Below are 27,360 nucleotides of genomic sequence, written 5' to 3' on the forward strand. Positions count from 1 at the left end.
TCATGTGTTGCTTTGAATTGGCAAGCGTTTTCTATTTAGCCCCTCAGATAATCAAACCTTGGTGTCTTTCTAGCGTCCTAACTGCGCTATGAGTCTAGTCATTTTGTTTAGAACAGGTTTGATTTCACAGGCTCGGAGTGGGGCCCTGACCCTGGAGGAAGTGTTCGCTTTAAAAGATGTCGGGGAGGGGAGGGTTGGGGGCGGGAGGAAGGGGGCTCCTGAGCCCGGGTTGGGGGTGGGCAGGGGGCGGTGCCGCTCCTCCTGCGTCAGAAGGGGCCTTGTTTTCGCACCTTCCCTGACGTCAAACCTCAATCAGGGCTGCAACGCGGCGTTGCCCCTGGAGGACTACGTGGGCTGAGTCGTGACTGGGGTCCGGGTCCTGCAAGTGACGCTCTCACTTCGCTTCTCCTCTCGCACCGGCGGGAGAGGCCGGTGGCTCCCATATCTGGCTGCGCGGGCAGCAGGCAGCAGGCGCGGGCGGCCGCGGCGCTCTGGACGGCTCGGGGGTCCGGGCACCGCCATGGAACCGGAATAGGAAGGGAGCGCACCCACCGGTCCTCGGCCTCCACCGAGGCCCGGAAGGAATCCGGGCGGCCTCCGCGGAGGTGAGAACGGCGGCGGGGGCGGGCGCGGGCCAGCGGGCCGAGGCGGCGCGCAGCCGGGGCGACGCCCGCGGGCTCTGTGCGCGCGGCCGGGGGTGGGGCCTGCTCGCCTCGCGCCCCGGGCGCCTTCTTCCTTCCAAGGGACGCACGGACCGCTCGCCCGGCTCCCGCACCCGCTTCGCAGGTCCTCAGCTTCCCTTCACCCCAGACCCTTCCTGCCCCTCCTGCGTGAGCGGGGCTGGCGTCTCCCGGCCGGGATCGCGGTGGCTGGGGCGTGGAGTGGAGGTGGGGCGCGGACTGCCTTGTGCTTCTGTCGGGCGCCCTGGGTCGGAGGGGCCGGCGGACGAGGCCTTGGGCTGGGGCCTGGGGAGGGTGCGGCATGCGGAGGTCGGATTTAGGGCTTTGTACTCGCGGGGACTTGCACGGGCACCTGTGGGGCCGAGATCGGAACCACCTGTCTACAAATCCCCTTCCCCCAATGCCCTGCGCTATGTCCAGCTGTCCCTAGATCTAGGCCTTTACCACCATCCTGCGATTAGAATTTATTTTGGAAACGTTAGATTTTTGTGTTAACGATCAACTTACTATTCGCCGTGCAACAGTTGTGTAAATCTGTTCAAATTACGCCGTCGTTATTACGTGCTCCTAAAAAGGCCCTTTCTAGCTCCTAACATCCGTCGCGAAGATTCTGGCAGCGCGTGGAAGAAATGCATAACGAGATACTGGTTCTCAAGGAACTAAAACGTTTTTTATCCCCAGAATAGAATCATATTTATTTATTTATCTATTTTACAACAAATATATACTATTAGGAAAAAAAAAACCTGAAAAAGCTCATAGCAGTTTCATCTTCAAGAGAGCCACTATTAACAGTTTTGGGTACATAAACTATATTCGTATGTTACATAATTGGGATACTAATGCGATCTGCTTTTTTAACTTAATACATTGAAGACTTTTTCTATATCGATGCATAAACATTTTTCCACTTGCACTGATTTGGACCTAAAGCGTGGGAGGCAGTAATTCTCTTCACCCTGCATCTTGGCTAATGGTCAGCCTTACAAGTAAAGACGCTTGTTAAAGATTTGATGAGGTATCACCGTAATGGCCAACATATTGGATAGAAATAAGCTGAATTCAGGGTAACACCATCTTTTGTAAAAAATATTTTTTTGCTTAATAATTTGAGGCAATGTTTTTTCAGACAGATTGCAGTTTTCAATCCATTGGTGAATTGTAAAATTCATTTGATGAGTCATAACTAGCACTTAAAAAAACGAAATAAGATAGTATAGAAAATACCAGAATTCATTACATTACGTGTAATGAGGGTATTGTTTTGCAAAACTGTGTGCACAGGGGTGTGTGTGTGCATGTGTACCCGCGTGTGCGTGCTGGTTTGTGATATAAAATGTATTGTTTTCTTGTGCCACGATATTTAAGTTTGAAAGTCCCTAATCCAAGGTACTGTCAGTACTCATCTCGGAATGGGAGCAGTGATACAAGTAAGAGAGTAAAACATTAGTTTTACTCTCTTCTTTGGAATATATTATAGGGTTTATTGTAGCAAATTAGATTCCTAATTGTTTGCTTTCACCTAATATTAAAACAAGTAATTAGCATTTCTGAAAATGCAGAGAAGGAAGCGTTTTATAGAAAATAAGAGGTTAAGAGCATACATAAACTGGTCAGATTGACCTATGGTCAAATCCCAGCTACACTGGTTATTGGTGTGTGATCTGGAACAAGACACTGCTGCTTTCTAAACCTCAGTTTCCTGATTTGTAAAGTGGGAGTTATCATAACACCAGCTTCATAAAGCTGTTTGATTTTTAGATAAGATAATGCTTGTGAAACTGTGGACAGAGCCTGGTCCAGATTAAATACTAACTAAAAGTTAGCCATTATTATTTTAATAAGACTGAATGAGAGGTATCCAGGATAATGTTTGTCACCAGAGGTAAACTAGCATAATGGGGGTAATCGAAAAAAGTGAGAAGTTGAAAATCAGGCTAACGTAACGAAAGGGATGCTAAATTATGATTTTTTACATCATTTGGCCATTGTTTTCTGGTTGCTCCCCAATTGTATTCCTGTTCCTAGACAGGTAATTTAGATGATCTCATTCAATAAACCAAATGCCCTTCTATTGTCTTTTCTAGTAAATTGGTGTCTCTCTTGTCAGGCAATTGAAAATTATTTCCCATAGGGATTCTGAATTTTATTAGCTCTTATTTCAGCACGGTAGTCAGCTTGAGAAACACAGTACAACTCTGAACTCATTTCAACAATGCGTTTATCTCTGCAGCAGGTACAGATCTCAAGTGTGCAAGAAATAATCTTAAAAAAAAATGCAACTTTATCTGTTCAGAGACAATTATGCTGAAGTCTTCTCAGACAATTCAGAGATCTCTGTTCACTGCCTCAGAACGTTTTATGCAGTTTTCAATGTTACCTAAACCAATGAAATAAGAGTGTAAGCATTGTTATTTTTATGAAATAAAAATATGCTTTCAACTAAAAAAGGAAAGCAAAAATAAATTGGATGTGACAATTGTAAAAGGTTGGATAAAATCTTAATCACAGTAGTGCTCACAGTTTTGAAAATGTCTTTAAGTTCTTGTTCTGCCTTAGAGGAACAAAAATGGAAACTTGTTGAATGTAAATGAGATTTTTGAAAATATGAAAAAAATATAACTTGGAACTCTAGCTGTCCTATGCGCACACACACAAAAAAATTTAAAAAACCTTGGTGAAACAAAAAAGCCTAACCTAAAACATACATTTCTGTATTTTACATTAGATAAAATATTAAGATGAATTTTTAAAATCATCTTATTGACTAATTTTTAAAACGTTAACTCACCAATTACTAGCGCTTGTCAGATAAGAGGGCTTTTACACTGATAAAATGAAATATTATGCAATTATTAAACATTCCATTTTGGAATGATATAATGTCATACAGTAGAGCTCATCATATACAGTTAAGTGAGAGAGGAGGCTATAGAATAGGCCGTATAGTACCATTCCATTTTTGTAAAAACATGTTTAGAACAAAGGAGAATATATGATAAATGTTAATGGTGGATGGTGGGAGTATGGCTGATTTTTATGCTCTTTATTTTAGTTTTATAATTGTATTATAGTAAGTGTTTTACTTTCATAATTAAAATAAGTAAAAGTCATTTTTTAAAGAAAAATTAGCGTTTTTCTAATTTACAAGTGTAATGAGACTAAATCTTTGCTCTAAGGGATAGTGATTCTTTGAACTTGGATATTTTGGGTATAAACTAATTCTCCAGTATTCTAGGAAATGGTGCCGAATAGTTTATATTCAGTGAAAAGCTCCTTTGAGTAGGAAAGCACTGTTGTTCCAGAATTTTCTTAAAGCACTCTTTCAGTATAGTATATTGCTTTACAAAATATTTCCACACTGCCTAAAGATATGGTCTAGATTCTTTAGTCTGCTTTTAAACCCTATCATGTCAAAACTCAAATTTACTTTTCTTGCTTTGTTTCCCCTTAAATTCTTAAATGAAACTTTAGCTGCACCTGAATTTGTCAACTTATTATCTCCAAATACACCTTGTGCTTTGTTGCTTTTATACATTTGCTTCTTTGCTACTTGACTTCTTAGCATATCTTTTCTTGACCTCTGTGTAAGGAAATTCTACCCATTTTACAATGTCGGGTTAAAAAACTGTATCTACAGTGACATCCTGGCCCCTCGAGCTAATACTGAATTTTGCAGCTGAACCCATTAGCACTTATTATTTGTGCTTAGACATTTCTCAGATACCATGTGGTATTTTTGTATTAATTTCCCAATTCTATTTTAAAGTCCTTGAGAGCAAGACAGTTTGTCTTACATTTCTGTCTCTTAGAGCTTCTGGCATGGAACCCTGCACAGGATAGGTGCTAATAAGTATTTATTCCTTGATTATACAGTAGTGTCACTGGCTCATTTGAGTTAGAATTTTTTGTTAATCAGTAATCCTGGATAGGAGTCAACACTTTGCCTACAACAATGTGGAAAAATAAAAAAAAAATGATAATTTGGCCTAATTGTCAATTGATATAAATAGATGATGAAGAATTGACAGTATTTTTCATTAAAACTAACACAGAAGCTAAGAGTTGGGTTAGTCAAGGACCTGAACTTAATTTCACATAAATATCTCTTTCAGAAGTTTCTCATGAAGCTTATTTTGGGTTTGATATTATCTTTGCTCTTAACCTTACCAGAGGCACAGTTTTGCCTGACATTCTCTTACAGCTGCTATTTCTGGACCCCAGAAATTTGATGTATTTGATGAGGGGTTATATGGGCCATCAGTTACTCTGCTACTGACCATCTTAGGAGGTCATGTTGGAGTCAGCGAGTCATAGTATGTAAAGTGCTTTGTGTTCAAGAGTTAATATTTTTTCTTTTATTATTATTGGAAACAAAATTGTGTCACTTTTCAAACTTAAATATGACTTGGAGGTACTCGTTTGGCTAATGGTAGACATGGGGCTTATCTTTTTTAAAAAATTGTTTTATTTTATTTTACAGATGTTTGCCAAGACTAATATAGCTGATGAAATACTTACTCTTTTCTGCTTAAGGTAAATGATTTATTACTTTATAAAAACAGCAGGTACCAGTAGCGCTCAGAGTTTATATAAAAAGACCTATTCTGTCATGCAATGTAATATAAGACTGAACCCCAAAGAAATGATCTCATTAGTAAGTAAGAATTTTATTAGTACTTAAAAGTGGTGATTTATATTATTGGTTCAGCCTATATTGGAATTACCTGGGAGCATTTTAAATATGCGTACAGTGCATGTGCCTGGTTCTCCACCAGCAGATTTTGATACAGTAAGATTTTTCAGATGGGGTCCTAGCATGTGAAGTTTTAAAAAAGCCATCAGGTGCTTTATTGTAGCTCATTCTTATTGTAGCATGTAAATGACACTAGAGATAACGGAATTGCAAGTAATAATGCTATGAGAGTTAAAGGAAATAAGGGTTAAAGATCAAAATATTATCTAAAGTATTTAAATTTGTGCGTGTGTGTGATGTTAGATTCATACTTTTGTTTTGCCGTTCATTCAGTGAATGATTAAATTGTATTTTAAATAAAGCACTGAAAAGTTGTATATTATGACTTTCAAAATTTAGGTTTAAGCTCTAGGGTTCTCTCAGCCTGAAAATTACCATAGCTATAAATACAACTTAAAGCTTGTTTGATTTTGTTGCTTCAGATTACAAATGAAGTAAATTAATGGAAATAAGACCAAATTTTAAGTAAGTAATTTCTTATATATTCTTTATTTCAGAGGCTGGTTTAATTGATTTATTTTCCCGTAAGCGTGAGAAGTCAAAAAGTCAATTTCTCATAATTAAAGGTAATCGGTAAGTGAATGTTATGATAGCATTTTGATTTAATAAAGTTTTTCTATTCTCATTTTATTGGTTTTTAAGGCTGTGATTTCATTTTTTAAACATTGATTTTAATGAGTAAACTTTTTTGTTGCAGGGTCATCCTTATCAGAAATATAACACATTATAGGCTCATTCTGTTAATATATATTCTGACAGAAGATGTATAAAATAATTAGAATTAAAAAGTTGATGAAATTATTTCTTACAATTCTGTTTTCACTTTAAGAAAACAGCCAAAAAAACTGCACTGTATTGCATTTGTTACTTAAAATACTCATAAACTATATACACTTTATGTCAGTGAATGAATTGAGAGTGAATCAAAATTACCTGGGAGTTTAAAAAATTCTGAATTCTAGACTCGATCTCCGCTCTACAAAGTCAGAATTTTGGGGTATGATTTTGATAGTTCTTTTGATTTGGGAACCACTGCAGTCTGTAATGTTGAAGGATTGTATTTTTAAGGGGTAGAAAATTGGAAACTATTTGTAGAGAAATCTCATTAGACCAATTGGAAAAAATTCCTTATATTTATTTGGTTTATGTAATTGTCAGGGAGAACTATCTTGTGTTTCAGAGACTAAATTAGTTGTTATTTTGATTTTTAGCAACTTCGTTGGATAAATTATTTTAAAATCTTCCCCTTTCTGAATTAAGCAGAAAATACAAGTGATAGAGAATTAGATGTTATATATGACACTGACAGTTGAAGTCATCTGAGATTTTGTATAGAAACGTAATGGGAAAATTAATGAGTTTCATAACATATAGTAAATATACTATAATAAAAACTTAGAAACAGTAATTTGTCTTTAAAATTGAGTACTGTATTCTTCAATACTGAATTCTCAAAATGCTAACAAGTTATCAGAAAATTGATTAAAAATTTAGTCATTTAGATTTCAAATATTGGCAACAAGCTATTTTCTTAGAAGATGCAACGCTATCATCTCTACTCCAGGATCACTGATTGATTCCATAGCTCATGGAAGTCTTATCTATTTTCATAATAATGAGAAATAAGAGTGGGTAGAACTTAAGAATGTATTTCTGTTCTGTGATATTATCGTAGCTATTTTCCTCGTGATTGTAAGGAATTACTGTGATTTTGCCTTTTTTCCTTCAGTTTTGGTAGTCAACGACAACATCCATTTGACTTTGGTTATTCAATATGCAGAGCAGACAAGGATATTGCAGCTATTGCTGTGTGCGCTATACTAATCTGGAACAGGTGAGAGGATCCTATTAATGTATATACCTCAGAGGACATAGCCATAATTTTCTCTCCTTTTACATTTTATTAAGTGCATTTATTCATTCATTGAACAGGTCATATTAAGAATATATCAGCTGCAAAAAAAAAAACCAGTTGGCAGACACCGTTTAAGGTTCTAGGGATATGACCATGAACAAAACCAGATCCCTTTATTTATAAAGCTTTTGTTATAGTGCAATAAAACAAAATAGTCATATAAATTTAGTACATAATATATCAGATTGTGATAGATGTTATGAGGAAAATAAAATAAGGAAGGGAGTACAATATTAGGTAGAGCAGCCAGGTAAGGAAGTGACAGTAGAGTTGGTATTTGAATGAAGTGTGGGAGCCAGGCTTGCTTATATTTGGGGGAAGAATTTCTAGGTAGAGGGAAGAGAGAGGAAGGACAGAGACCCTGAAGCAGAAGGATGGTTGGCATGCTAACCAAAAGCCAGGAGGCCAGTGTGGTTGCATTGGACGTAGGGTGGGGGTTAGATGGGTGATCAGTGAAGAATTTAGAGAATTAGATTCTGTAAGACATTGTAAAATAAAGTAAGGACTTTGAATTTTATGGTTTGATGCAAAATGTTAAATTTTGCTGTAATTCCATTTAGCTCCCCCGCCCCGCACCCACCCAAACACACACTTTGTTTCTTGTGTTTTCGGTGTCATAAAGATTGCCCAATCTAAAGTCATGAGGATTTATGCCTGTGTTTTCCTCTAAGAGTTGTTTAGTTTTAGCTCTTCCATTTAGGTCTTTGTATATGATGTGATTTAATTACCTCCTAAAAGCTCTGTGTCCAAAAACAGTCACATTGGTGGTTAGATTGTCAACATCTGAATTTTGGAGGTACAGAATTCAGCCTATAGCAATTACATTGAGTTTGAGATGTTAAACCAATTTTTCAATCCTGGGATAAATGTCACTTGGTCATGGTATATAATCCTTTTTATATGTTGCCGGATTTGCTTTGTTGAAGATTTTTGCATCTATATTCATAAGGGAATTTTGTCAGAGCTAAAGTAATATAATGAAATTCTGGTTCTGCTAGAGCTAAACTGTTTCATCTCAGATGATGTCAAATACAGGCTTATAATATGTAAAAATTCCTCTATTTAGTGGTATTTGTTTTGTTTAATTATCTAATAGTAATCACTTAAATTCATACTAAAGAATCTTTTTTATTGTGATTGCCATACCTCTGGCCCTTTAAAAAAGAAATACTTTTTAATGCTGGTTATAAACATGAGGAGGCAGATAATCTCAAAGCTCTCTTTAATATTTCATAAATTATTATCACTTGACTGGGAGATTATTTGTTGAACCTTTGATAATGATAAAACATATTAATCTTTTAACTATAACTTCTGTTCAATAAGCTTTCATATAATTTTTTTGCTTAAGGTTTAAAACAATAAGTTTTGGACATTTGGATACTCCTGTACTAAACTGACATTTAAAAAGACTCTGTTGATGACAGCCAAGGTAATTTGTACTAATTATAAAAGATTGTGTGTATGTGTATATATATGTATATACACATATATATATGTATGTGTGTGCATATATATATTTCAAGGCTTTGAGAACTGTTAAGGCAGTGAAGAAGTACGTGGTTCAGATCTAGCCGAATATTCAACGGAAACAATGAAGCCTAAAGAAAGAAAACAACTACTAACTGAGAATTCTCTATTCAATAAGTACATCCTTTAAAAAAGAAGATGAAAAGAGACATTTTCAGAAAACAAAAATTAAGGGAATTTGTCACCAGCCGATCCTTTCTAAGGAAATAGCAATAGGAGTTCTTCAGGTAGAAGGAAAATGATTCCAGGTGGAAGCTCAGAGTTACGGGAAGGAATGAAGAGCAATGGAAAGGTAAATATGTAGCAGTCTAACTGAATAATATCTTGTGGGATTAACAACAATGGCATATAAATTGGAAGGGATGTAAATTGAGTTAATTCCTAAAGATCTTTTATTGTTCAAGGAGAGAGTAAAAGTAACAAGTAGTTATAGACTTTGCTAGGTCAACGTTGCTTGTTGTAATCTGTTAACACTAATGGACTAGGAAAAAAGTCTGTAACTGCTAAGATAATAGAAAGGGAAAAATTGGAATAATAAAAAATAGTTCACAAGAAGGCAAGAAAGAGAAATAGGGACATCGTATTGGCAAGAATACTAAAAACATTTAAAAATAAAAACAAAGATTAAATCCAAATATATTAAGTGAAAATAGACTTGATGCTTGAATTAAACTATATGCAATATTTTATCAGAGGGTCTAGCTAGGGAAATAAATAAAAATGATAAAGATTATGTAAGAATAAATAAAACTATTGTTTGTGTATAACGTGATTGTGGAATAGACAGTTCTAGAGATATCTAAATAAACTGAATTGATAAGTGAGTTTAAAAAGCTTGTTCAACCAGCATAAAAAATTGTATTTTTATACACAAATACCACACAGAAAATGAGATTTAAAAAATATATAATGGCTTCAGAGAAACCAATTTTTAGGAAATAAATATAATAAAATATCTTTATAAAGAAAACTATAAACATTTAGAGAAATTTAAGAAAAATTACATAATTGGTGTGATAGATCATGTTTATGGATTGGAAAAATAAATGTTGTAAACACTTCAGTTTTGTCCAAACTGATACAGTGATTCAGTGACATTCCAATAAAAATTCCAGCAGATTTTTAAAAATAAGCCAAGTCTAAAAATGTGTATGGACATGGAAAAGGCTGAAAAGAACCAGAATAATCTTAAAGATGAACAAAGAGGACTTACTGTACCAGCTACAAAACTTATTATTAAATTATAGTTATTAAGACAATAGTACCAAGATAGAAAGGCCATGGAAATAAATCAGAAACTCCAGAAATAAATATGTGGATATTTGATTTGTGTGACAAAGGTGGCACTAAAGAGCAGTGATGACAACACTTTTTTCAATAAATGATACTGGGTCAATTGAATATTCATATGGGGGAAAAATGAAACTTGCTAAATCATTTCGGATATAAATATCTATTGCAAGTACATTGTAGATATAAATATTGTAGGCAGAACAACACTTCTAGAAACAAATAGAAAATCTTCATGACTTGAGATGGAGATTTCTTAAACTGGTCACAAGAAGCACTGACAAAAAAATTGGTAAACTGGACTACAGTTAAAAAACAATAGAAGATGATTAAGAAAGCGAAAAGGTACCCTGCAACTATTCTTGGAAAAGATATCAGATGTACTGTGTGTGTGTGTGTATGTGTGTGTGTGTGTGTGTTGTGTGTGTGTGTGTGTGTATACCGGTAAAATTTTATTTATGAACACATACAGATACACGTATACATGAAGTGTAAAGGCAAGCCTCATAGAGGAAGATAATACTTGAAACACACAATTCAACAAAAGAGCTCATGTTCACAATAAATAATTCCTATAATTCATTAAAAAAATCTATTTGAAAAACAGGAAGAGACTTTAAGCACATCATAAAAGGGGATATGTACAGACGAAAAAGTGGCCACTACATACAAAAAGCTATCACAAAAATTACACATTAAAGCCACAGTGATATAACATTAAACCCCCTCTACAATCGCTAAAATTAAAGAGACTGACAATATCAAGTGTTGATGAGTGAGTAGAGCAATGGAGACTATGATTCACTGCTTGTGGGGGTATAAAATGGAACAACCACTTTGGGAGACTAGTTAGCAGTGAGTACTAAAGCTGAACATATGCAAACCTTATGGCCCCGAAGTTCCACTCCTAGTAATATACTCAACAAAGTATGTGCACACGGGCACCAAAATACATATAAGAAAGTTTTTGCAGCATTATTGGTCATAGCCAAAAGCTGCAAACAAGCACAAATGTCCATCAAGAGCAGACTGAATAAAATATGGTATAATCATACAATGAAATACTACACAGAAATGAAAATAGACTACAGCTAATTGGATAAGTATCACAAGTAAAATGTTGAGTGAAAGACCTGAATGCAAAAAAAGGTATGATTTTATTTATATAAATTCAGAAACTTTTAAAATTATAGTATTAAAACTTAGGATAATAGTTACTTTTGGAGCAGAGGGAATATTAGATTGGGACATTAGGGGGTTCTGGGTGCTTATTAGTTTTTCATGATTAGATGGTTATGGATGTGCTTTACTTTGTGTTTTGTAGACTTTATGTAAGTTATATGTCAGTTCAGAAAATTTAAAGACACTGACACCTTTTTCTGGGATATATAGTGTAGTGTTTACTGTGGTTTATGTAAGTGTGCTTTTCCATTCACATTGCTTTTTAACTTTTTATCTAGGCAGAGGGAGGACAAGATTGGATTTGTTTCCTTGTGCATTTGTTCCATTCATCACCAGGCAGTCTAGCTCTGGTCATGGGTACTGGACGGTGGGGAGTTCTGTAGCCAGAGAATCTTGATTGTAATTTAGGTTGTTACTGGGGCTAAGGCAGCAGCACCAGAGTAGACTCCTGAAATCAGCATGGAAGGAAATAATTCTGAGTTGTAATAGTGGTCAGGAGCTAATATCCAGTTTTAAGTTCTTTTGACACATTTACAGTAGTATTTAAAACATGACTTTCCCCAGGTATTGTTCAAACATGTTATTAAATGGTTTAACTTAATGCTCACTTCTGTAGCACATATACTAAATTGTCTAAATTATGTTAGAAATATGGCATTAGTACTAGCATTAACATGATACAGTGAAAAGAGAATAAGCTGTAACACAGATTCACTTATTTTGCTAGGTACACAACGTTGGTCAATTTAAAAATTTGTGCTTTAATCCCTTCATATCAAAATGGGGACAAGATTTATACTCAGTGAAAATTCAATGAGATTACCGTGTAAATGTAATAACACTCTGACATGTTATATGTGTTCTGTAGGTATCAGACTTCTTTTCCTTCCCTCTTGGTAATTTACTAGTAAAGGAAGAATCTTTCTTGCTTTCTTTTCTTTCCTTTTTTTTTTTTATTTTTCATTTTTTTATTGTGACGTTGGTTAACAAAATCCAGTAAGTTTCAAGTGTGTAATTCAACAATAAGTCATATATATTTTGCATTGTATGTTCACTGCCCATAGTTAAATTTCTTTCTGTCACCAAAGAATCTTTCTAACTGGAAAGAATTATAAAACTGAAAAACATAGTGTACTTACTCCATTATTCATTTTAAGGAAGGATTTTTTAATCTCTGAAAGAAAATGATGGCCTTTTTGTGAATTAATCTTCGACTTTTTACAAATACAGTGATCCTCTTTAAACAACTTTTTATTAAAAGTGTTTACTTATTGAAAACTATGAGACTTTATAAGAGCAAATTTTAAATTTCCTATAATCATACCACACAGATATAAATACTTTATAGATTCTGGTATATTCCATTTATTTGCCTATACATTTTTAAACTAGTAGAAATAAAAGCATACATAAGATATTCATATCCCCCATTTTCCCTTTAATATGTAACAGTTCTCCATGTTGTTAAAAATTCTATTATTATTTTAGGTAGCTGCATAGTATTACATCTTAAGGTATATTATAATTTAAGGATTTGAGATTTCCAGTTTTTTGTTATGCTTTGATAAGCATCTTTTTCTTTTTGCATAAACCATCCACATTTAAAATGATTCCCTTAGGGGAGATTTAGAGAAATGTAATATTATATCTAATGGAAAGATACTTTTTTGGATTTTAGATGTACATTTTAGATTTGTTTTATAGAAAGAGTATATCAATTTATACTTCTGCCAGGAGGATGTAAATGAACCTGTTTCAGAAAACTCACTGATAGTATTATCCATTTTAAAATGTTCAGTTTCTTTTTTCTTTATAGCATATGTCCAGTGCTCAGCACAGATACTTGACCACACAGAATAGACAACGGATGGGTACCAGTAGCTTGATGGAACGTTTCTTGCAGGATGTACTGCGACACCACCCGTATCATTATCAGGAGAGCAGGTAAAGTAACTGAGTAGAATAATACTCGTACATAGTTATATGTTACAGTAGATATTTTTGTTAACATTTCAGTACTTCTTAAAGTGAATATTTGTTTATTTTATTTTCAATTACAGTTGACATTTAACATTATATTAGTTTCGGGTATACAGCATAATGGTTAGATGTTTACATAATTTGTGAAGTGATCCCTCCGGTAAGCCTAGTACCCACCTGGCACCATGCATAATTATTACAATATTATTGGCTATATTCTCTATGCTGTACTTCACATCCCATGACTATTTTGTAACTGCCATTTTGTATTTCTTAATCCCTTCACCTTTTTTCACCCCTCTCCCATTTGGCAATCATCAGTTTGTATCTACGAATCTCTTTTTGTTTTGTTTGTTCACTTATTTTGTTCTTTAGATTCCACATATAAGTGAAAGCATATGTTATTTGTTTTTCTCTTTCTGACTTATTTTAAAGTGAATCTTTGAATCACAATTTAAAATGAAGTTTTCTGTAGTAACTTCCCTTTGCAATTACTGCAAAAAATTTTTCCTAGCTTAAGAAGTTTCGCTATAAAAGATAGGGACTACATAATGCTTTTTTCAATTGAAACTTTTAGGCCAGTAAATAATCATATGTCATTAAGATGTTTTATAAGTATGTCATAGGCTTAAATTAAGCAGGGGGAAAAGGTGGGAGCAAAAAGAGCTTTTAAAAGATTATTAACAGAAAAGCTGGTGACAGTAGCAGAGTAAGTGCGGTCAAAGTAAACACTGAGTTCCACATCAATGAAACTATTTGCTCACACTAAGGTATCAAATAGAGTTGGCTCTTTTTATAATCTGTCAGTATCTTGATAGCTTTCTCGTGTATCAGTTTATTTTGGTTATTTTAATAAAAAATATTTTTGTAACATTTAAAAGTTAATATCCTATGTTAAAGAAAAACATTGATAGAAAATAGGATTAAGTACTGTGGTGAGTTTGTAGCTGCAGCTGCACAAGATAAGGCAAATAGATCATTAACACATCTGTGTAGAATTAGTTAAGCACCAAAGGTAGAAAAAAAGGACAAACTTTTCTACCTTGCCTTGCAAGTATGCTTTGCAAGTCACCAACCTAGAATTTAGCAAATGTAGAAAAGGTTTTAATGGGAAAAGTTAGAAAAAATATGTTTTTTTTTAGCTGATAGAATTAATCTATCTTAGGGTCAGTATAAATTTCCAGTTTATAGCTTGTATAAGCAATGATTCAGCAAACGTATTTGTACATGTAACTATTTTTGTGGTGTAGATTTCTATAGTTGAACTTCTGGGCTAAAGTTTATGGACATTAAAAATGTTTTTTTTTGTTTTTTACCATTTCATTTTGGAATAATTTCAGGTTTACACAAAAGTTGCAAAACTCGTGCAAGGAATTCTTGTATAACTTTAATCTGGCTTCCCCAGATGTTAAATCTAAAATAACCACAAATCCATGAAATTACATTGATACCATACTATTTATAGACCTTATTCAAATTTTGTTAGTTGTCTTACTGATGTCCTGTTTTTTGACCAGTGATTTAGTCCAGGATCACACATTGCATTTAGTTGCCACATCTCTTTTAGACTCCCTTAATCATGAACAGTTCCTCAGTCTGTTTTTGCTTTCAAGACCTTGACACTTTTAAAAGAGTACTGGCTAGTTATTATGTATGATATCCCTAAATTTGGGTATACCTGATTATGCTTTCTCATGACTAAACTTAGATTATACATTTGGGGCAAAAATTAATTATAATTGATAATAATTGGTGTCTTGCCCTCCTCAGTGTATCAAATCAGGAGACCCATGATGTTGCCATGTCTCATTCACAATGTAATTAGTAAAACTCATAGGAAAGTACTTTGAGACTATGTAAATATCCTGTTTCTTTTCTTACTTTCACCGACTTAATTTAATTTAAGCATTCATTAATAATTCTTTCCTGAAACAGTTTTGACATGTATTAATCAGAATTCTACTATAAAGAGTTTTCTCATTTCCTCATTTATTCAGTTATCTATTTATATCATTATAAAATCATGGATATGTCTCTTGCTCTGTGGGTTTTAATCCATTACTATTATTTCTTTTATTGCTTAAATTGTTTAAGGAAATTTTAAATTCTTGATAGACACTTCCTAGAAGACTGTACCAATTTATATACAATGTATACAATTGGTGTAGATACATACACACCAACAGTATATGAGAGTACTCATTTTGCGGTCATTCTTGCCAACACTGGAATTATCAACAACTTTTTTTTCTCCCCAACATAATAGTCCAAAAAAGTGTATTTCTTAATCAGCCTTTATTTATTTATGGGTAACATAGAACTTCTTTTAGCCATGTATTTATTCTGTGAATATATTTTGTCTATTTTTCTATTGAATTATTTGTATATTTTGGATTTGTATGCAATATTTATGAATAATAGTCCTTTGTATTTTAAGTATGTTATAAATATTTTCTCAGAATCTGTTATATCTTTAAATTGTGTGGGTTATTTTTTATGATACAGAAATTAAACATTTTGATATCATCAGCTATAAGGGGAATTATGCCCTTGTTTCTTCTTTTAAATATTTATAATCTTCCTGGAATTTTTTTAATATGTGGTGTGAGACAGGACTTCTTATTTTTTACAAAAAATATATTAATTATCTCCACTAATATAAAAATATATTAATTATCTCCACTAATATAAAATTATCACCTGTAACATAAACTAAATTTCTACATTTGAGTGTATTGATCTCTGTTTATATCTACATATTTGATTTTGAATACAATTTTCTTTCCTCTAGTTTTTTTAATCGCATGCCAGCACCACATTATTTATAAGCTCTCTAAATTATAGTTTTTAAAAAAAATTTCTTTTCTCTTCCCTCCTTGTTTAGACATTGTAGGTTTTTCTACTATTTTAGCCTGAAAAAGCAGCTCTTGCTTTATTTTTGTTTCCTACTTAGTGGTTTTTTCTTAATTTATTTCTTCAACTTTCTTGGGGGAGGAATTTGGTTATTTTTCTATCCTCTTGAATTACGTGCTCATTTAGTTCATTTGTCTTTACTAATTCTTTTTTAATGGAAGGTTTAAACATGTGAAGTTTTCATTTTGATCACATCTCATAGATTTTAATTTATAGTTGTATTTATAGGTAGTTAAAAATTTTCACTTTTTAGCACAAATGGGCTAAAATGAGTAGAAATACAGGTTGCGATTTGTTAACTTTAAACACACACATACAATACCAGTGCAAATCAAAGTATATATATTGATGATTCCTAACCTTTTGACGATTTTGCCAGCTTGTTGGTTTTTGTGATTCTGCTTGTCTTTCTTTTCTTCCTTTCTTAGCCAAATACTACAAAATTGATATTAGTTTTAGGAAGTTGTGATAGTCTTTAAGATAAATAGAGATATTCTCCTAGGGTTCTCAAAAACTATGATAAAGTGATGATTGGACTGCAATTTTACTAATTAAAATTCAGAAGTATGAAAAATTATGGATATTTTTGCCCCATCATGATATTACTTTGATACTGGGTTAACTTTTTTATTTTACAAATACCAACAAACATTATCTTGGTATTAATTATGTAATAAATTTTTATGGGAAAGAGAACAATAGTAATATGACATGTTAAAAGAAGTTACATGTGGTCAACACATGTATGCAATATTCTCTTAGACAACTGTGCTATCTCTAATTGAAAAATATTTAATGAAAGTATTTTTTTAGGTGTTAATCTATTTAAATGTTTTTTATTTATTATTTTTAATAGGCTCTTTTTTTTTTAGGACAGATTTAGATTTATAGAAAAATTGTCAAGATAGTATAGCCATTCATGTTTATTAAGTAGCAGTTGGTGGAGCTACTTTCTTCTTTTGCACTGATTATCTTCCTGAAATACATTATTATACAGCCTGGTGTGATTACCTTGATCTTTGTTCTCTAAGAATCTGGCCCAGGAGAAAAAAAAAAAAACATTTATTATGCCTTTATTTTAACATCTTAAACAGATATTAGAATATTTTTGTGATTTTTTTTTCTCCCTTTATAGATCAAGGCAAAATGAGAGACTTCTTAGGAATACTGCACCATCTTCTGAAGTGGTTCCTATTGATGATTCTGTTCCTGAAGAAATGGCCGATGATGCTACTGGAGTCAGAGGAGAGATAGCCACCAAAAGTTTTGAACCTCTTGAAGAGTTATATTCTAGACCTAGTAAATCTCAAGAATATATGCAGGGTGTTCCAGTTAGACCATCAGTTATTCAAAAGTTGGAGAAGGGGCAGCAGCAGCCCTTGGAGTTTGTTTATAAAATTGGGAGTGGCTTGAAAGAATTTAATCCAGTAGGTATTGGTCAAACTACAAATAACAGACAAAACTTATTATATCCCTCAGTGATTTCTACTGCTCCTGCTAGTCGTTTAGCTGAAAGTTCTTACGATCGACCAGTTACAACTAATAGTACTAGGTTACCACTAGCAGCCCATTCGGATTCAGTTATCAAATGTGACCCAAACAAAGTTGACAGATATCTTGAACAGCGAGACAGGGGCTCTAGAAATCCTATGTTCTCATCCCATCTAGCAGCTTCTTCAGTTATATGTCAGAAATCTAAAGAATCAAATAGGAAATCTGGATTTATAAAGTCAGATAAATTGAGAATTCAGGAAGATGTAAAATCTCGGGGTAAAACTTTGTCAACTGGCTTTAAACCTCATGAATGTGAGGGTACTGCAGGCTCCTTAAAATTTGAATCTCTTTACAAATCCGCAGTAAACCCAGCAGTCAACCTAAATAAAACTGATACACCGTCTAATAAAAGAATCTTTGAAGATGCCATTCCTAAGCACCATGAGAAATTCTTTAATATGGATCGTAACCAAGAAGTAAAGCATTTGGTTTTTAAGAAGTCAGCCTTTTTGGGACAGAAGAGCTCAGCGAGTTCCGAAATGGAGTTTGCTTGTAGCTCTCCTCAGTCAGTGTCTGATCAACAAGACGAGGCTGTACGAGACCTTTGGAGTGAGGAGCAAATTGACCAAGAAAATAAGAACTATGAATCAAGAGGTTCTGAAATGAGTTTTGATTGCAGTTCCTCTTTTCACTCACTAACTGGCCAATCTAAAGTGACTACCAAAGAAATACACCTTTCAAAGGAAGTACATGTTGCTTTGCAGCCTAAGAGTAATAAATCTTATGTTTCTGAAGTAAGTTCTGATTGTGATGGCCCGCTTCAGCTGGCTACCAACCGAACTCAAGTAATCGTTAAAGGCATTAGTGTTCAGAAGGCAGTACCTATTAGCCTGGTTGATGAATGCTATGATTCTAGTGATTCTGAGATGAATTTTGATTGTGATACCTCACTTCAGTCAACTGATGACTACCCCCAACAGCCTGCAAAAGAAGTAGACCTTCCTAATGGGGCACACATTGACTTGGTTGATAAGAACTATGGATCTAGTGGTTCTGAAATAAGTACCGATTCTATTTTTCCACTTCAGTCAGTTGAACTCCCTGTGGCTGTCACAGAAACAGAACTTCAGAAGAATGTTCACATTGGCTTGGTCGATATGAACTATGGATCGAGTTGTTCTGAAACAAGTTTCGATTCTGATGTTTCTCTCCAGTCAGTAGTTGTCCATCCCCAGCGGGCTGGCAAAGAGTCAGTAGTTGTCTATCCCCAGCTGGCTGGCAAAGAAAGAAACCTAAAAGATAGGCATGTCTACCTGAAAGATGAGACCCATAGATCCAGTAGTGCTAGAGCACATTTTGATTGTGAGCTCTCTGTTGAGACAGTGACTCATGAACCTCAGAGGGCTGTTGAAGAAATAAATCTTCTGAAAGAGAAGAATGACCTTGTGGATATGAACTGTGAATATTATGGTTCTGAAATGAGTTTTCACACTGATGCTCAGTTAGTGGCTGACCAACCCCAAGTAGCGGTTCAGGAAGTAAAACCTCAAGAAGTAGCTACTGACCTACAGAATAAGAGTGCTAACTCTAGCGTTTCTGATCTAAGTTTTGATTCTCATGCTTCTCTTTATCAGTCATCTAAGGAACCTCTTGGAACTCTGAGTGATATAAATCTGAAGGAGTTAAGTGTTGACATGGAAGTTAGGAGCAATGGATGCTCCAGTTCTGAGTTGACTTTTGATTCTGATCCCCCTGTTCTGTCAGTTACTAAACATTCTGAGCTGGATGTTGAAGAAATAAGAAAAAAGCACATTAACCTGGAAGACGAAAGCTATGGGTCAAATAGTTCTGAAATAACTTTTGATTCTGATATTCCTCATTGCTCAGTAGTTGACCAGTCTCGAGCAGCTATTTATGGGGAGGAGCCTGTTGGTTTGCGATATAAGGGTAATGAATCTTGTGTTTCTGAAATAGCTTTTGATTCTAATAAACCTCTTCATTCAGGTACTGATCACCCTGGAGTAGTTAGAGAAATAATTATTCAGAAAGAAAACTATGTCAACTTAGGGAAGACAAATAATGAACCTATTGGTTCTGAAATAAGTTTGGATTCTTATGCCCCTCTTCATTCAGTGACAAATCCTCCTGAAGTAGCTGTTAAAAGGTTAAATCTTCAAGAAGAACAGGTATACTGTGAAGGTAAGGAAAATGAACCTACTGGTTCTGAGTTAAGTTTGAACTATAATATTTTTCATTCAGTAATTGGACATTCTGCAGATGTCATTAAAGAAAGAAACCTTCAGAAAGAAGAACATGTACAGTTAGAAAACACAGATAGTGGATCTCGTGTTTCTGAAATGAATTTGAAATCTTATCCTTCTCATCTAGTGACCGATCGTCCTGACATAGCTGTAAAAGAAATAAACCATCAAAAAGGAGACCACACAAACATAGAACATAAGGGGAGTGAATTAAGTGTTTCTGAAAGAGGTGTGAATTTTCGTATCCCTTTTCAATCAGTGATTCACAAAACTGCAGCAGCTGTTAAAGAAATGTGGCTTCAGAAAGAAAAGCAACTTAAATTCAAAGACAGAAGTGTTAAATACAGTGGTTCTGAAATAACTTTAGGTTCTGATGGCCCTCATTATTCAGTGACTGAACCTGAAATAGCTGTTAAAGAAAGAAAGGTTCAGAAGGAAGAACATGTTTTAGAAAACAGCAGTAACAAAAGTAGTGGTTCTGAAATAAATTTAAATTCTCATGTCCTTCCTCAGTCAATGACTGGAAAGCCTCAAATAGCTGTTTCGAAGGAGGACCATGTTGACCCAGAAGATGAAAGTACTGAATCAAGAGGTTTTGAAATAAATTTTCATGTTGATACCCCTCGTCCTTCAGTCATTGACCAGTCTCGCGTAGCTCTTTTGAAGGAAAAACATGTCGATCTGGAAGGCACAAACAGAGAATCCAGTGTTTATAAAGTACGTTTTGATTCTAATGACCTTCTTCAGCCATTGACTGAACAATTTCAGGAAGTGGTTAAACAAACAAACATGTGGAAGGTAGAGGATATTGGCCTGGAAAATAAAGTCGAACCTGATGGTTCCAAATTAATACAGGATTCTGATATTTCTCTTCGGTCTTTGCCTGATCAACCTGAAACAGCTGCTAAACAAATAAACCTTGAGAATGAAGGTCATGTGTATTTCGAAGACAATAACAGCCGATACAGTAGTTCTGAAATGAGTTTGGATTCTGATTACTTGGCTCAGTCAGTAGTTGATCAATCTCAAGTAACTATTTTGGAGAAGCAGCATATTGAGCTAGAAGATAAGCACAATCAAACTTGTGGTTCTGAAATAAGTTTTGATTCTGATGACCCTCTTCAGTCAGTGGCTGACCAGCTTAGAGAAACTGTTAAAGAAATAAGCCTTTGGAAGGATGAAGATGTGGAAGATAGGGGAGATAAATCTCAGGGCTTTGAAATTATGTATGATTCTAATGTCCCTTTTCAGTCAGTGGCTGGCCAAACTGAGGAAGTCATTAAGGAGATCAACCTTTGGAAGAAGCACGTAGACTTGGAAGGTAAGATTGTCAAACTCAGTGATTCTAAAATAAATTTTGTTTCTGATGGACCTCTTCAGCCTGTGACCAATGAAATTCAAGAGGCTACTACACAAATAAATCTCTTAAGGGAGGGACATATCTGTCTGGATGATAAAGACTATGAACCCAATGATTCCGAGGTAATTTATGTTTCAGATGTCCCTCTTCAGTCATTGGTTGAGCACTCACATGTTTTGGAAGATGATCATGTCAATTTGGAAGATAAGAGCAATGACCCTTGTCCTGAAGTAAGCTTTGCTTCTGATGGCCCTCTTCAGTCTGTGGCTGACCAGCTCCAAAAAGCCGTTAAAGTAATAAGCCTTTGGAAGGAAGACCGCATTTACCTGGGAGACAAGAGCTATAAACTAGGTGATTTTGAAGTAAGTTATGATTCCGATGTCCCCTTAGTGGCAGATCAACCTCCCGTAGTTGTCAAACAAACAGACTTGCAAAAGAAAGATCATAATGACCTAGAAAATAAGAACTGTGAACCTAGTGTTTCTGAAATAAAATGTGATTCTGGTATTCATCTTCAGTTGGAAGTCGATCACCCTCAAATGGTTTGCAAAGAAATAAACCTTCAGAGGATAGCGCATCTTGGCATGGAAGAAAAGACTAGTGATTCTGAAGTAATGTCTGATTCTGATGTCCCTCTTCAAATCGTCGTTAATGAATTTCAAGTGTCGGTCAAAGAAGCGAATCTTCAAAAGATGCTGTTTGTGGATCTGGTGACCAGTGATAGTGATTGTGAAATGATTTCTGATTCCGGTATCCCTTTTCAGCCAGTGATTGACTCACCTCAAATGGCTGTTGAAGGAATTGACTGTATAAATGCAAAAAGTTTTGATCTAGAAGGTGAGTGCTATGACTGTTGTGATTCTGAATTAGGGTATGTTTGTGAAGCGTCTCCTCGATCAGTGTCAAACCAATCCAAAAAGACTTTTAAAGTAATAAACCAGAAGAAAGACTATATTATTCTGGAAGAGTCAGGCTGTGAATCTTATGGTTCTGAAATAAATTTTCAAATTGATGACACTCATCAGTCCTTGGATTGCCAATCGCCAGGGTCTGATAAAAAAGTGATCAGCTATATTGACCCAGACGATAAAAGCTGTGAACCTAATAGTCCTAAAAGAAATTTTAAATGGGAAGATATTTCTCAGCCAGTGACTCATCATCCAGAAGAAGTCAACTTTTGGAAAGATCTAGAAACTACTGGCCCAAAAGATAAGAACTGTGAATGTAGTGTTTCTGCAGTGGATTGTAATGCTTCTCCCGAGTCAGCAATTCTTCAAATGGCTGATGAAGACAACCTTTTGAAGTTGAAATGTACAGAAAGTATGAGCTGTGAACCTTGTGGTTCTGGGATGAATTTTCAGTGTGATCCCTCTTTTCAGTCTGCCACTGACCAGCCTCAGGAAGCTGTTAATAAAGTAGACCTATTTAAGAAAATATCTGTTGATGTGAAAGAAACGAAGCATGATTCCCGCTCAAGCTCAGTTGCCAAGGTTGATCCTGTAAAGAACCGGAAGAAAGCAAAGGGGGTCGTAGAAGATAATACTGATGAACCCGTTCTTGAAGCCTTGCCTCATGTCCCTCCTTCATTTGTGGGGAAAACGTGGTCTCAGATAATGAAAGAAGATGACATGAAAATTAATGCTCTCGTGAAGGAGTTTAAGGAAGGTCGTTTCCACTGTTACTTTGATGATGACTGTGAGACCAGGAAAGTAAAAAAAAAAAATTTGAATGAAGAAAAAAAGATTACCTCGGCTGACCTTAATGACACTGCATTAATTCAAGTTCTATTAGACTGTGATGATATTATTGATGACTTTTCAGTAGCCTTAGATAAACCTAGCCATCATCCCACAGAAAAGAGGCCTTATGAACAAACATGGCGAGTGGCTTCTCGATGTCAGGCTGTGAAAGTTAGCCATGGAACTCAAACCAATCTCATGAGTTACCTAGTGACGAAAGGAATAAATGGACAAGAAGAAGACTCGCCAAGGAAGCGTTTACTTTTACACAATGACACAAAACCAAAAAAAATCAAAATTGGAACAGTCGAATTTCTTGAATCATGTACTAACATTTTGAAGCCTTTGCACCCCAATGCCTTAGTCTACGTTCTTTCTTCAAATATTAAGCTGAAGGAAGGAGATTCCTTCAACTTCTCTAAAATGAGGCACTGCAGTGATAAAAATCAGGATTTTAGCATACAGTGCAAATATAAACAGAGTTCCTTTAATTACGACCTATTGAGTAAACAAATTGTAATTAATCCTCCTCTGAACATAGAAGTACCAGAGTCTGACAGGAACAACTGGGTTCAAATTCATTTTAGTGACCTAAACTCCAGCGCAGGAGACAACGATGCTCATGTACAAAGCTCTGCTACAATACCTTTTATGACACTGTCGGTAAGACATGAATTAATGTCACACCCGGGGGCCAGTGGATCTTGTGTGTTTCTGGAAAAAGCAGAGATCTTGAATTCTAGTGATGATATACAGGAAAGTAAATTCCAGTTAACTCTTTTAAATGGTGATGTCAAGATCTCGCCAAAATCGGTTAGAAATAAGTCTTTAGAAAGTAAAAAGAAAATTCGGAGAAGGAAGATGACAAATAATAAACCAGGATTTCTCAAAAAAGTTCACAGACCAATTATTCTCCAGCAAAAAACCAGAATCACTTCAGAAAAACAGTCAATTTGGATTCAGACCAAACCAAATGATATAATCAGAAAGTATCTTTCAAAATACTCCATGTTTTTGCGTCGTAAATATCAGTCCAGGAGCGCTTTTATTAGTATGCATCGTAAGAAGAAAAAACCTGATGTCAGTAGGTTAAAGGAGGTGCAGAGACCGGCCAACATGCTTTCAAACTCAGTTCCATCAGCTGGTGGTGAAGAGCAGTTAAGAGCTATAGCGAGCTCTTCTCCCAAGCAACCTTTGCAGGATTCTTCCAGCAAGGCAGGAAATAAGAAGAGTGGTAATAAAAAGAAACCTAGAAAGAAAAAGAGGCGTCCTAAACCTGTTAAAATATATGATTTGAGAAGTTTATATTCTCAGGTGCCATATTCGGATAGAATGATGACTCGGCTATTACACAAATTGTTACTTAGTAAGGCACACTAGAAGTGTTTGTGTTAAAGCTAGATGACGATTCAGAACTTTAATTGAAAAATATTTGGTACTTAGTGCTCATGGCTCTCCCAACTTTGGCAAAAAAATTAACCTTCAACTATTTTGCTATAGACATCATTTTCAGAACTTTTATATTTTAAAATTAGTGTTTAAGGTCTTTTTTTTAAGATTCAAAAGACCCTTTGTCCATTTGCTACAGAAGAGCTTCATCTTAATTTGTCACATAATTTATCAGTATATATGCTTTTCTCCCTCAAGTCATGTCCCTTTTTATTTATTTTTTATGGTTGTATCATGTCAGCAGGTTATAATATTACAAGAATGGATATGGCAAACCGCTATCTTATTTTTACTTTTTAAAAATTGGAACAATGAATATGTACTTATTTTCAGTGTGTTTCAGAGTGGCATTGTCAATATTTGTGTTCTAACTGGATAATTAAAAAGAAGAAACTGGCTCAACTTTTAAGTTGAGATGACTTAATACCAAACAAAATATAATTTACCTGTCTTTTAAAAGCATTCCAGAGAATGAGATTCCATAATCTTTAATCCAGTTTTTTAAAACTGCCTGTTGATTTTATATACATAACACAAACTTCTGCTTTATTTAAAATGGATCTGCAAGTGTCTGACTTTCCACATTTGGACACATGCACGTATACAATCTCTGTAATATACAGTCTCTGTTTTTCTTTAGCATTATTATATCTTAAGGGGAAAATGATCTTGCCGGTGTGACCGTACTTTTGTACCACCTTTATTCCCTTCTACCACAAGGGTTGGTGGTTTAATATGAAAATCCAGGTTATCTTATGGCCTCATCTCTTAAAAATATTCTAGATACTACCGTATTTTTCAATTGCTTGAACTGAAATTATTGGTTTGGTAATTTGGACAGACAATTAATTGTCATTAACGAATTATTTATAATCTTTATATTTGAAAAGATCTAATAAAGCTGACAACCTAAGTGGAGGTCCGTTTTACAGATGAAAAACTATATACATTGGTTTGGCTTTCCTTAAACTTGCTAACTATTTTAATAGTTCAAATAAAAGATGTTAAGATACACAGCTTAGGTCTGAGGTACTCAGAATATGTTTAGAGCCTTTATTCAGGGATACTGGTTGGGCTGATACAGATGTGTCCAGTTACTCTGCTAAAGCAAGGATTGTGGATCGTTTTCTATCAATAATGTTAAAGGAAAACATGAATTTCAACTATTGTATAAACCATGTTTGAAACTTTATCAGTGTGCCATGATTTCAGAGATAAAAATGTGTTACCTTAGAATTAACGAATATAGTGTTGTGACAGTTGATTTCTAAATGTAGTTTTATTTCAGGGGCCATTATTTAACCTGTGGGTATGTTGTGATGGTGTTATGTTCTAATTTCTTTACTTCTAAACTCAAAACAGTAATTATATTGAAAAAATGGACAGATGTTTATATTTTTAATTGTAAAGCAACTTTAACCTTGCCTCAGATACAAACATTTTAATTTCCTTTCTTAAAATATCACTACAGGTCACTAGTTTAAAGTAATTCCCCAGTTTTAATTTAGGAAGAATACTGCCATACTGATTGGAAAGTAAACAAGTAGCTAATATATAAAAATATTCTATTTGCGGGTATTGGTGTCTTTTCTTTTTATGAAATAGACACACAATTCCCTTAAGTACTGTTAGGCATTCTGCATACTTTTAGTGTAAGTTTAAAAGGCAAGAGATCATATGGAAATAATGTACTATGTAATTATGATATATCTGTTGTGATTACATCATGCAAAGAGGACAGTTCATATAATTCAAGTGATCAAAAACTTAAAAAATTTACTGCCTTTTTCACATTGGAAACTCTTCTAGGTTCCATTTTTTTTGAGAGGAAAAGGTTTATATTTAAAATTTATATTACTAAAAATATAAAAGTATACAGTCCTGATGTTTTAAAAAACATTTTGGGACTACTTGCTAAATTTCTGTAATCATTATTTTAGACAAGCTTGAAAACTTGAAATTGTAAAAATTATAATTACATTAAATTAGAAATGAATTACTTTCAGAATTTGATAGGTTATAAGATGTGCCCCTTTGTCAAGATACATTTTGGCTTAATTTGCAGATTATATTAAAGTTGGATGTTTTTTGTATATTCAAGAGTGCATTAATTTCTTTTAATAGTGGAAAATTGAATTTACAGCCACAATGAATATTTTAATAGTCTTGTACTTGTTCAGTATCTTGCATAGATTTTTATTATAATTGTCCCAAGTTATACAGTATGTGGACAATATTGTGTAAAGTGTGTTTTGCATTTGTGCATTTAAATTATTTGTGTAAGTAGGGCTTTGAGTGACACTTTTTTGGTAAAGAGAAACTATATTTAAATATTCAAACAATTATATATTTCCATGTAAAACTAATGTGAAGACTAATGTATTTTTTATAATGCAATTTAAAGAGTAAATTTGTTTTCGAAGTTATCAAGATAAAATTTATCAAATAATGAAATTTGTCTCTACTTTCTCAAGTTAGGAACTTTTTCTGGGAATACTTAAGGAATTAGAGAATAATGAAAACAGAAGTTCATTTTATAAATGGTCTTAGAGATAATAAGAGAATATAAATGTTGATGCTGGTGAGAAAATACTGTTTAACCAAAGATATACAGGTTATGTTCAATGGAGTAGCTATTTCAAAGATTAAAATTAAATGACTATTTATTTGTATGGTGGAGTGGTGGGTTAGCAACTTTTCACTTTGTATACCTGTATTGAAAGTTAGTGAACAGGACTGAGTTCAGGAGGCAATATCTGTATCATCATTCGACACCTGCTGGGAAGGGAACTTTGATGCCTCCAGTACCAT

The 27,360-nt window shown here is 34.5% G+C and overlaps 1 protein-coding gene across 6 annotated transcripts; it reads left to right on the top strand.

Moving 5' to 3' along the window:
- The first annotated feature begins 313 nt into the window (after positions 1-313).
- Positions 314-26,394, top strand: ZDBF2 (zinc finger DBF-type containing 2). 6 transcript variants are annotated; one of them, XM_039844551.1, is made up of 7 exons: positions 314-605; positions 5,164-5,216; positions 5,934-6,009; positions 7,166-7,270; positions 8,703-8,783; positions 13,170-13,297; positions 17,382-26,394. In XM_039844551.1, the coding sequence occupies exons 5-7, from the start codon at positions 8,772-8,774 to the stop codon at positions 24,478-24,480; spliced, it is 7,239 nt and encodes a 2,412-aa protein (XP_039700485.1). In that variant the 5' UTR covers positions 314-605; positions 5,164-5,216; positions 5,934-6,009; positions 7,166-7,270; positions 8,703-8,771; the 3' UTR covers positions 24,481-26,394. The 6 variants fall into 6 exon arrangements, with proteins under 6 accessions (XP_039700485.1, XP_039700481.1, XP_039700483.1 ...); XM_039844547.1 differs by lacking the exon at positions 8,703-8,783; XM_039844549.1 differs by lacking the exons at positions 314-605; positions 8,703-8,783 and adding an exon at positions 724-1,747.
- The last annotated feature ends 966 nt before the right edge of the window (positions 26,395-27,360 follow it).

Source organism: Pteropus medius, unplaced genomic scaffold, assembly GCF_902729225.1.
Source record: "Pteropus medius unplaced genomic scaffold, Ma_sr-lr_union100, whole genome shotgun sequence".
Taxonomy (NCBI): Eukaryota; Metazoa; Chordata; class Mammalia; order Chiroptera; family Pteropodidae; genus Pteropus; species Pteropus medius.

Bases quoted from the DNA above. Each gene is read 5' to 3' on its own strand.
- ZDBF2 (XM_039844547.1), top strand. From the start codon at position 7,211: ATGCAGAGCAGACAAGGATATTGCAGCTATTGCTGTGTGCGCTATACT. The intron at 7,271-13,169 runs GTGAGAGGATCC...TTTTCTTTATAG, and splicing joins GCTATACTAATCTGGAACAG to CATATGTCCAGTGCTCAGCA. The intron at 13,298-17,381 runs GTAAAGTAACTG...CTCCCTTTATAG, and splicing joins TATCATTATCAGGAGAGCAG to ATCAAGGCAAAATGAGAGAC.